Here is an 11,644-nt window from a genome sequence, read left to right on the forward strand (position 1 = left end):
TTCAATTTTATTTTTTCTATTAACAATACTGCTACTTGATTGATAATTATTTTTATTTTACAAAACACAAATACAGAACATAGTACATGTACACTAGTTTAATTTCTTATGCCACTCATAATTTAACCATCATATTTTTTCAACGATTTCTTAATATATAATATAAATAATATATTTATAATTTTTACCAATAACATTAACTAAATGCATATATAATTTCAATTTAACAACCTATATTTTCTATATATACAAAATCATTTTTTTAGAGGACAAAATCATTATTAATACATAAATTTATACGTATGATCCTATACGAAATAAGTAAGAAACATAACGTGTAAATGAGACGAAACAAAGTAGGAAAAAATATGCAAATAAATTTGATCAGTTCATTTAATGTAGTTCTTCTTAGTTGATTAAAACCTGACTTAATTTGAAAACATATTTAGAAGCCTACTCTATAAATAATTAAATACTATAATATTTCTTTTACTAATGAATTAAAAATATAATTTTAAATAGGTTAATTAACTTAAAATCTCATGATAAGTTAGTCAGCAGATTATATAATATCAAAACATTAAATTGCCTCGTATTGTCTATTACTTTGGAACTTTAATTTATCTCAAAATGTTTATCATCGTTAAATAATTAATAAAAAATTAATTATTTTTATGATAATTTTTACTCTTTCAATAATGATATTTTAGGTTAAAAAAAATTATCGTAATAATTTATATTTATATTTTTTAAGACATGTATACAATCTTATTACGGTCATTTATAAGGTTATTTATTATTACAATTACAATTATGATATTTATTTGTCGGTAAATATACTTTGAAGTCTAAGATATTTTCTAAATGTCTTAAAGTTTAATATTTAAAAAAAAAACCTTAATTAAGAAATTAATAAGTCTTACCAACCTTGGTGGGAGAGGAGGATCCATGTGAGACGAACTAGTCACATCCCGGCGCACGTTAGCAATGAGAAGCTCCTAGATTGGAACGACGAAGGTGATTAGAAGGGCGGAAATCTCAAAGAGCGCACACAGTCACTGCAACTAATTTATCCACCTCTTTCTTCTTTCCTTTAACTTAACTTCACTTTCTTCTCTATAAGTTCCATTGTTTCTCCCTCCCCTTCCGTTTCCATTTCCTCTCACGCGCCATGGACTCCTCCGCTGCCATTCGATCCTTTCACTGTATCTCTCTCTCTCTTCATTTGTATCTGCATTTTTCTTATGAACTTGCTTCGCCGAGTGCGATCTCTGCTCTGTGTTTGCGATTTCTGATCTTGCTCTGTTGCTTTTCCGTTTTATTTGCTCGAATTTATGCGACGTGTGAAATCGAGATGTATGTAATTGCGAAGATGCTCGCTAGATTTGTGATAGTGTTGGAAAGATTTAACGGTTGCATTTTTGCTTTGTTCAAATATCGTTAGTTATATGAAATGTTATATTCGTTTTTTTAAATTAAATGCTGAACTTAGGATGAAGCCTCTGGTTCTGCCGATTTATTTGTTTATTTTGACTAAGGAGTCGAAACACGCTTGCTGCAAAGGATCGTAGATGCTTTTTATAGATTTGCACGGACCTTTGAAACGTTTCATCCTTAAGTAACTGGTTGTATTGGCTATTATATTCGAAGTTTAATTTAAAAATAAAAAAAGAGTTGAAGAATAACTCTGAAGAAGTTATCAGAAAACTGGTGTAGCAGCAGGAAAGTTATTTTATGCTAGTGCTTAGTGTAACTTATTTATTAGAATCACAAGCATAAAATTTGTCATGAAGGCAGTTGAATGTACTCCTTCGTGTTTCTACAAATAACCAAAGGAAACTTTCCAATCTCCTAAGACCATGTTATTGGCATTCTGTTCGGTCATATAAGAGCACAACAGATGACTAGGGACTCTGTTTTTTTTTTTTCTTTTTCAAATAACTTTGGTGGTATAGATATGCTGTATACTATTTACATTTTGATTGGAAACATTGTCAAAAATCTTCGTGTTATGTTGGTTAGTTAATTCTTTTATTGATCTATTTCTGTTAAACAGAACAATGAGTTTTGTTCTTTTTCCCTGGCTTTTTGAGTAGGTTTAATACTTCTTGGAATGATTCTTAATGCCTTTAGGCTTTAAGGTTAACTTAAAGGGTCAATTTTCATAATACGATATTTTTTAATACTTCAATGTTTTTATATTTTTAATTGACCAATTTTACCATTGCAATCGGATGCTTAATTATGACTCTTGGATTTCAGATCCCATTGGCACTATGTCCCATATGCGACCCTCCCTTGGGAAGCAAGTATTAGTTCCCATCCATAATGTCAGATCAAACTCTAAAACTAGACTTTTCATCCAGCATTTTTCATATGGTCAGAAGCACATTAACTTCCACACGAAGGGGAAGAACACACTAGTTTCATGCGCAAAAACAGCTGAAGCTATCAACAAATCCAAGTCTGATGGTGGGTTATATTGATTGTGAAATGAATTATGTCCTTAATTTTTATGTTCTTTCTGGCTGTTGTTTGAATGAAAAAAGTCTGATACAATTATTTGTGCTTAGTGTAATTATCTTCTTAGTTAGTTATAAAATTTAATTAGTTATATCTTAAGATTTTGAGATATATTAAACAGTTGCAACAAATTTTGGCTGCAATTTTATAAATTTATAAAGAAAAAAAAAGAGATAGAAGAGAAACCTTACAAACAAAAGATGTCATTTTTATGGTTTTTTAAAATTATTTATAAGGTATTATGTTATTTACATAGACACATAATAGTAGGATACCACCTAACTCCTGTTGCTAAATATTATTATTGTAATTGAGAAAGTCTGTTTGAAGGTTATATAATATATACTATAACTTTGGTATAGTTGGCTATTAGAAATTTAGAATAGCTTCCTTTAATAATTTTTACATAACTTCTTACTCCTTGACCTCTCAATTATTTATGATGTTGCAGTTACTTCAAATAGCACTCCACAAGACTCATTGGAGAAAAAGCCTTTGCAAATAGCTACTTTTCCTAATGGATTTGAGGTCTATTATCTATTCTTTGATTTCTTTCCTTTTATTTTCCTGCAAATCATATTTCTTATTTGTGAAGAATGATAATTTGGCGGGATTAGCAATAGAAGGCTCATGAATAAAAACAGCTTATGTTAGCTATTAAAAGAAATAAATAGATGGTACAGTATTTTTTTTACTTATGATTGCTGACTTTTATCCAAGGTTGCATAGATGCATTCATTAACAGCTATGTTTAAATGTGAATCTGTTAACTACAACTTGTGTCTGGTTTTCTTATGATCAGGCTTTGGTATTAGAGGTCTGTGATGAGACTGAAATTGCTGAACTGAAAGTAAAGGTGATCTTCTTCTCTTGTGTTTACTGATTTTGTAAAATTTGAAGAACAGTACTTTAAATATAATATCAAGGATGAAAAGAAACTTCAGTGTACATTTTAAAGCAAAATGTTGTATGGTTTGCTTTTTTGCAATTCACTCTGTATATGTCTATAACTGTTCTATATGGTGCATTGGAACTTAAGTTAAAGGATGGTTTTAACTTACTCAAGATATAGTAGGCTTATAGAAAATGAGGTAACAGTAAGGTAATATTTTATTTTTATCAAAATTGTAGCATGATGTAATTGAAGCTTGAGATTGTGGTGCTTTTGTGCCTAACGTCCTTTCCTAAAATATCATTTTTCTTGTAATTCAAATTTGAACATAAAAAACTATCAGCTTTGTTTTTTACACAACATTGTGCCTAATTTCTTTAATCTAACTTCAAATCTGTAATCTCAATTTCCAAAATAAAATTCTGTCATTTCTGTCTGGTTCACCAAAAGAAGCATGCTTTTAGCTGGATGACCTTGTACACAACCTTATTTTTTACTTGTATTGTTATAGGTTGGAGATTTTGAAATGCATATTAAGCGAAACATTGGAGCAACAAAAGCTCCTTTGTCTAACATCTCACCAACTACACCACCACCAATTCCTAGTAAACCTATGGATGCAGCGGCACCTGCTACCCTGCCACCATCACCACCAAAATCATCACCACAAAAGACCAACCCATTTTCAAATGCTTCCAAAGAGAAATCACCAAGATTGGCAGCATTGGAGGCCTCTGGTATCAATAACTATGTCTTAGTATCATCTCCCAGGGTATATCATTGATCGATTTATGATTTAAGTCGTGCTTTATATAATTATCTCTTACTTGAACTATTTAGAGCTTTGTTATCACTTTTCTTTCTTTCTCATTAGGTTGGCTTATTCCGAAGAGGTAGAACAGTGAAAGGGAAGAGGCAACCTCCTATCTGTAAAGAGGTACAAGTGATATGCTTGTCAATATCCATTCTCTTCTCTGGTGTTTTTAAGTCATCAAGTTGTTATGACCTATATCACACAATTCACTTGATACTCCATCTGGCTTTTCATTGTGAACTCAACCATTGGATTTTGGTACTTATATGCTTGTTTTTCACTAAGATTTTGCATTGCTCAAACTAATTGTGTCTGATTTAGGGCCCAACTGCTAGCACTGTGAGCTACTCTTGTAATGCTGCAGTGCAAACACATAGTTGTTGTCTATGTATCATCCTGCTTTCACTAAGATTTTGCATTGCTCAAACTAATTGTGTCTGATTTAGGGCCCAACTGCTAGCACTGTGAGCTACTCTTGTAATGCTGCAGTGCAAACACATAGTTGTTGTCTATGTATCATCCTGCTTGCTTGTCAGCCTAGTCTCCTGATGTGACCTTGATAACATGCATATGTTGATTTTTGAACTAAATTTAAGTATTTAACTAACAAAACTGGGTGTTTATAAAAATAAAAAAACTGATAATAACTAACAATGATAGTCTCAGCTTATACAAGATTGATAAATACTTTTCTATTACTATGTTACTTTATGTATATTTTAATTTAAAAATTATTATTTGATATAAACAAAACATTAGAGTTATTAATACATTTAAAATATGCAAATATAATCAAAATTTCTAAATATTTTTATATTACTTTAATAAAGTTATATAGACTCACCAGAGGCACAACGGCACTACAATTTTTTGTAGTTATGGCCAATTAGTGTCTAGATTTTCAATTGACCACAAATCCAATCTGTAATGTAGGTAATCATTATCACCATAGAAAGGTAATAAATTTTCTTTTCAATTGAACTTTGACATATAGTTTTTCAGTTTTTCTGATTTCTACCTCTTTATTTTTGGTTCTGGTACATTTACAAAAGCAGAATTAATTCTAAAGTTTTGCACATAATGGGGACATAATGGTTTTAAATAGCCCGCTGCAGTGCCCCTATAGCAGCGAAGCTGTGCGGTGCACCCCTTACCCGCCACAGGGGCTGCGATAGCAGAGTGGTTTAGTGCAATGACCATAACGGTGCTAGAAGCATTATGTGTTCCAAAAATGCCCTCTGAAAAAAGAAGTCTGGGCTTTTCTGGGAGACTATTTTTGGGATTTCAATTTTCAAAAATGAAATCTACAGTTGTAATAGTAGTGAAAATTTTAAAAGAAGAAATGGATTTGGAAGACAATGATCGATGATATCTGCTTCCTATCTAAGAAACTTGTATTTGAATTTTGTTCACATTTTTTTTCATGTTTTGTTTTAACTTCACCTATGACTCTGGTTAATTATGAATGTTAGTTGAGTAATTTTATCATTTTTGAGAATTTATAAGTAAGCATTATTAAAACTTTATAAAAAAAAATTAAATAGTAGCTATCCTGCAATCTGACTACTATCAGGAATTTAAAATTATGGGAGATAATATCAATACATCCTAACAAATAAGTATATTTTGTAAACTCATCTGTGAAAGATACTATTAGATCAGGCCTCCAGGTTAAAATTGAGATTAGTCAAAACAAAAGCCCAAAACCGTGGAAAGAGAAGAGAATCAACCCTGATGAGTAGAATTAGTGATAATTCCTCATGTCTATCAGATACGAATTAAATATTCTTTGTTACTCAAATATAGATTGACTTATATTTTTCTGCTGGTGTAGTTCAGCAGTAATTAATATATTCTGTATCATACAGTTGCTGTGTCAAGTTGTTGGAGGACCTCAATTTCATTGAACTGACTACAAATGCTTTTCAATGTCTTCATTTCCTAATTGAATTCTAGGGTGATTTTATCAAAGAAGGACAAGTCGTTGGGTATTTGGATCAGTTTGGCACTGGACTTCCTATTAAGGTGATCTGCCTCAGTTTCTGCAATTGTGGTTCCTTCCTAATTATATTATACTTCTGACTGGTTTAATTTTTGAAATCTTGCAGTCTGAAGTGTCTGGAGAAGTGTTGAAGCTACTTGTTGTCGATGGAGGTATAATAATGTTTATGACCTGTTATAAAAATGCATAGATTTATTGGCATGGTACTAAAGTAACACAGGGCTTCTGGGGAAAGATAGAGTGATAGGCTAATAGCAGTGCTGTTCATCCAAAATGGAAATAGTTAAAGCAGTACTGTGCCTCCAGTAATACAATATTGGAAAATATAATTTGGTAATCCTAATAGTTCTAAATTTTAGTAAGTTCTGTTAAGTATTTTGAAGCTTAGTTGCAAGGAAGAAGCAAATTATTGGCGAGTGGAAAGTGATAACCATTGCAATTTTGTGAATTTTAGCTTCTTGGAACATTTAATACATGAGCATTTTCTTACCTGTATGTATGATACTCTAGTATCATGGATGCCTAATCAATTTATTATCATTTTAACTATGATTTTTTTGTTTTGTTATGATCATAGGTATTGTTTTCGTGAATTATGATCATCATCTACTAATATTATTATCTATTATAGTAAAATAATCAATGTCTCGTAAGTCTTGACAAATTTTATGCATTTATGTAAAGTAGGTATATATATATATATATACCTACTTTACAAGTTTAGGGTTTAGGATTTAGGTGTATTCATGTTATTGTATGATTTGTATCTGAGTTAATCACATATACACTGTCAGTGTAAAAAATTTTACACTGACAACCAATCATATATTTTAATAGTGTCATGTCAGTTGTTTATTTAATGAAATAATAATAAAATAAGTAACTTTAAAAGATATGATTGATTGCCAGTGTAAAAAAATTTACACTGGCAGTGTATGAATAATTAACTCATTATATCTAAAGATCTTGAATTTTAAGAATTTCCTGTATCCCCCATATTTATCAGGTATCTAGGCTTAAGTCTGTGAGAATTTATTTTTTTGCTTTAATTTCATGTTTCCCTAATAATTACAAAAATATCTTAAACAAAAAACAAGGTGAAAAATAATGTCACATTTTCGTAGTTCTTAGTGATAGCAAAAATGAAAATGGAAAATGTTTTTGTCAAGTTCTAAGAATCTAGGATCTATACTCTTATTCCAGTCACTATATAAAATATATTTAATTATCATACCAAAAGAGCAGATCTCGAATCTTGTATATATATATATTTTTTATCTGATTTACTGTATATGACTATTTTTATTGAAGTTTCCATGGGTTTTCTAGTTGGTGTTGGCTATTAACTGAATGGCAAAACTTTGTTTAGCTCTCAAAGGTCTTAATTTCTGCTGTCTTTTTAGCGATTATTGATTGCATAATCAATCCTTTTTGCAATATTTAAATCTATTTTGGACCATCAATGATGGCAGTTACATTCATTTGTTTAATTTGGTTCCACCATTCGGTGATTAGTTTGGGGAGGGGGTGTACATCCATAGCCGTGATAAATTTCTTACTATCTTTTGTTTGTGATTTACAGAGCCTGTTGGTTATGCAGACCCTCTTATTGCTGTCTTGCCGTCTTTTCATGACATCAAGTGAGCTAGCCTTTCCCTGTTGATGATTAATCATGCGGCATTTATTTATTGAAGAGCTATTCGCATATTGGCAAAAAGTTTTTAATAGGTTGCAAATAATTGTGACTAAAAATATTGGGTAAAGTAAGGAGGTTTCTTGGTGAAAATCATACGTTTTATACCAATTGCTTAAATTGTACTGGATAAGCTATTCTGAGACCACCTCATTATATATCTTAGTTGCTGAGTTTGATTGCTAGCTTACGTATTTCATTTATTCTCTCTCCAAAAATTTGTCTAGAACTTGTTTTGAGTTTGCAGTGCTAGAATATAGAAATATTGTATTCTCGACGAATTTCTGATCTGATAATCACTACTTATCACCAGATTGTAGCATATTCTGAGAGTTGCCAATCTATTCAGTCACGTTCCTAAACGGTAAGGACAGATTGTGATGAATCATGTTTTAAAGCTAAAGCATGAGAAAGTGAGAAACCATTTTTTGTATACTAGAAAGGGCTTGTGAAATGAAATCCGTCGCCTTCCCTGCCTATCGAAAATCAGGGGGTATCTACGTGTAAAACATTACACATTGTTGTACTATTCGATATTGTGTTGAAGAGAAAAGTTACTCTCTAACATTTTTTTTAATTATTATTGACTGTTGATGGTTGAAATAGGATGAAATAAAGTGGAACTAAATTATTGATAGTTTTTTTTTTCTTTTTCTGATGAAAGGGTAATAATTGCTTTATTGTTTAAAACGTAAGTAGAATGTTAAAGAAATTAGTAAATAATTATTATTTTTATCTCATTCCGGTGTATTCATTTTCAATTTTTCATCGATCTATTTATGTTTATATGCAACGGGCATGATCCCGGGCCATTACAGGCCCATCATTAATTCCATGCAATTAAGCAGTAAAGTCATTTAGAATTATAGGCATTGGTCCACTTTCGAAGGAGCAAAACTAAGTATCCCTGCCCCTGCCCACATTTGAAACGTGTTTGCTTTCACGTTTGCTCCCATTAAACGCAAGTCTCGACTCTCTAATACTAAGCACATTTTAGTGCACCCCTATTCCAATTTTAATGTTTCACTTGCCAGTGATTTGCTTCTTCCTTGCAACTAAGCTTCAAAATACTTTGAAACTAGTCGAATATAGAATTGTTACTTTGTTAGGATTGCCACATCCTTTTCTTATGAATTATTCCCATCAAAATAAGAATTGCTCCCCATATTTTATTTTATTACGCAAGTCTTCACCCTTCAAAGTAAGCAATCACTTATGGCACGATTTTAGGGATATCGTTTAAAACTTGAGTCTCATTTTCAAACATGTATTTACTTTGAAGCTATTCTTATAACTTTTGCATCAAACCAAAATTGATATTCTTTTTTGTATATTATATTTTCTTAATTATTTTAACTGGTCTCTAACACTATGGTTTGGTAGAATCGTGAAGGAAAAAAGAGAGTAGAAAAAGAGGTGATTTCTTTCTCGTTTAGATTCACGTTGTGAGAGAGAGAAAATGTTTTTGTAAGTTCCACGTGCAAAAAGGCATTATTTCCAAATTGAAAAGAAAGTGAGGGAATGCACTATTTTTTACATTAAAGAAAAAAAATTTAACTTTATTATTCTAAAATTTATTTATTTTTTTGCTACGGTGTCATTTTCTGTTTCTGTCGTAAGGGATTATGAGCAGTTATTCTCAAAGTCTCCACAGAAAACATATTTTGCATCAAAGCAAGCACATAATGTATTGTTAAGGTCTTAAGGATGACACATGTTTCCTCATTAAACAAAATATCACATATTGGTATAATGTCCAAATTGAATAACAGCATGGGGAGCGATTGTCATATGGAGTATCTAATAATGTTCAAGGATTCTTGTATAATTCAGCCAAAATTTTGAGTTCAACCAATGGCTTAATTTTTTGTTGCATTGTGGATAAGAACCAAATAGAATTGTTTATTAGCAACCTAGCAAAACAATATTGGTTACTCAGTCGCCTACTCCTGAGAATTCGCAGAGAGTATCGATGTTGATCTCAAAATTGGTTTGGAATGTGACTCAGGAGGTTTCATCGTGTTCTTTTTTATGATAATTCAGTTGAGAAAGTATGTTCAACGTATGAGTTTTGATAAAGTATGAATCAAGTTTGTGGAGAAGGGTTTTGAAAGTAAGAGTGAAAAACAATGAGATTGGTGCAGAAGGATTCTACTGTAAACTTTACCAACTTGGATATAAATCCAATAATTTTATTTTTGTTAATATAAAAAGTAGGTGAACAATCAACACGGGTAAAGACTAGTAAAATGGATTAATTTTTCATAATGTAACGAGAGGTGTCTATATTTAGTGTTTGATTATGTTCTAAACATGATTATTTCCTATAGAAAACTAACAAACAAACAAAAAAGCATAGTGAGTATTCCAAAACACTTTAACTTATAAAGATATCATATTTCATGTGATGACTCATAAAGCAACTAAAAACTTAAGTAGAACTCATTAAATTCCTCCTTATTAGAAAGAGAAACTTTTGTAAATTGATACCCGCGTACTCTTCTAATGAAAAAAGAATTTCACTTTGGAGTTCTCTTTAAATCTTTAAATTAAACTCCCACCATTAACAAAAAATATATTTTCTATTATATTTTTTTTCTTAAATACATGACAATATTTTAATTGTTTTTCTAAAATTTCACTTAAATTTAAACAATATTCACAACATATACGGAAAATTGTTGAATTTAATCATTATTAAATTATAATAAATCAAATACTACTTAAATTAAAAAGATAATTAACTTATGTATCATTATATGAATTTAGTTGGTCAATTTGGTCCAACTAACTTCTAAACGTTGTTTTATAGTTGAATTAGTTTGTTATTCTATATTTTTACTCATGACTCTTTTTGTTTGTGAGAATACAGTAGAAGCCCCATATAGACATATACGAATAGGACATTGGCAGTTGGCACCTGGCACCTGGCACCTGGGTTTCAAGTTTCAACTTGGAAATATTCTTTTGGGCTAACATTTCAGATGAGTCTGAATCACATCTGAGTCAGATCAAAAGAAAATTCCAAAATGGTGGAAGAAGATGTGGTAACGGATAAATCCAAACTGCATGGACACCAATGCTTCACGTACATCCCATAAACTCAGCCTTTCTATTTTTGCTATTTACGCCACACAAAAAATAATAATTACAAAGACCATAAATTATCAAATATCATTTTAATTTATCGCCACCGCCAAAAAAAACGATTTGATTACATAGGAAAAGGTATACCGTATTTTTTAAAATCTGGAATTTTATGGGAGGGAGAAGCCATGTTAAAAAAATTAACGCATACCGTAAAAAGAAAATAAATAAATATAATAAATGATGTGATGAGAAATAAAAGAAATATAAAATATAAATAAAATATATTTCTTCTATTCATAATTAAATATATCAAAATACAAAATATTATATATGGATAGAGAAACTTTCTTACAAACTATTTTTGGATGCGACTATTTTTTTTAGAAGAAATAGCCTATAGTTAAAGATAATTGTGCATCGTAATATAAACTATTTATAATAATATAATATATAATAAAGTATTTATTGATTATAAGTTTTAGTTGTATCAAGTTAAAAAATTCAAATTAGTTAATTTTTTTAAAAAAATATATTTTTTTAGTCGTTATAATTTTATTTATTTTAAATTTTAGTTTTTATAATTTAAAATATATTATTTTAACCTTTATAATTATTATTTTTAATCTCTTT

At 30.2% G+C, this 11,644-nt stretch overlaps 1 protein-coding gene across 1 annotated transcript; it reads left to right on the top strand.

Moving 5' to 3' along the window:
- The first annotated feature begins 937 nt into the window (after positions 1-937).
- On the top strand, positions 938-8,561 carry LOC109816572 (biotin/lipoyl attachment domain-containing protein). Its single transcript, XM_020381641.3, has 10 exons — positions 938-1,205; positions 2,263-2,472; positions 2,975-3,051; positions 3,326-3,379; positions 3,927-4,187; positions 4,290-4,352; positions 6,186-6,254; positions 6,338-6,383; positions 7,814-7,871; positions 8,238-8,561. The coding sequence occupies exons 1-10, from the start codon at positions 1,172-1,174 to the stop codon at positions 8,242-8,244; spliced, it is 879 nt and encodes a 292-aa protein (XP_020237230.1). The 5' UTR covers positions 938-1,171; the 3' UTR covers positions 8,245-8,561.
- Positions 8,562-11,644: the final 3,083 nt, after the last annotated feature.

Source organism: Cajanus cajan, chromosome 3 (assembly GCF_000230855.2).
Source record: "Cajanus cajan strain Asha chromosome 3, NIPB_CcT2T_4, whole genome shotgun sequence".
Lineage (NCBI taxonomy): Eukaryota > Viridiplantae > Streptophyta > Magnoliopsida > Fabales > Fabaceae > Cajanus > Cajanus cajan.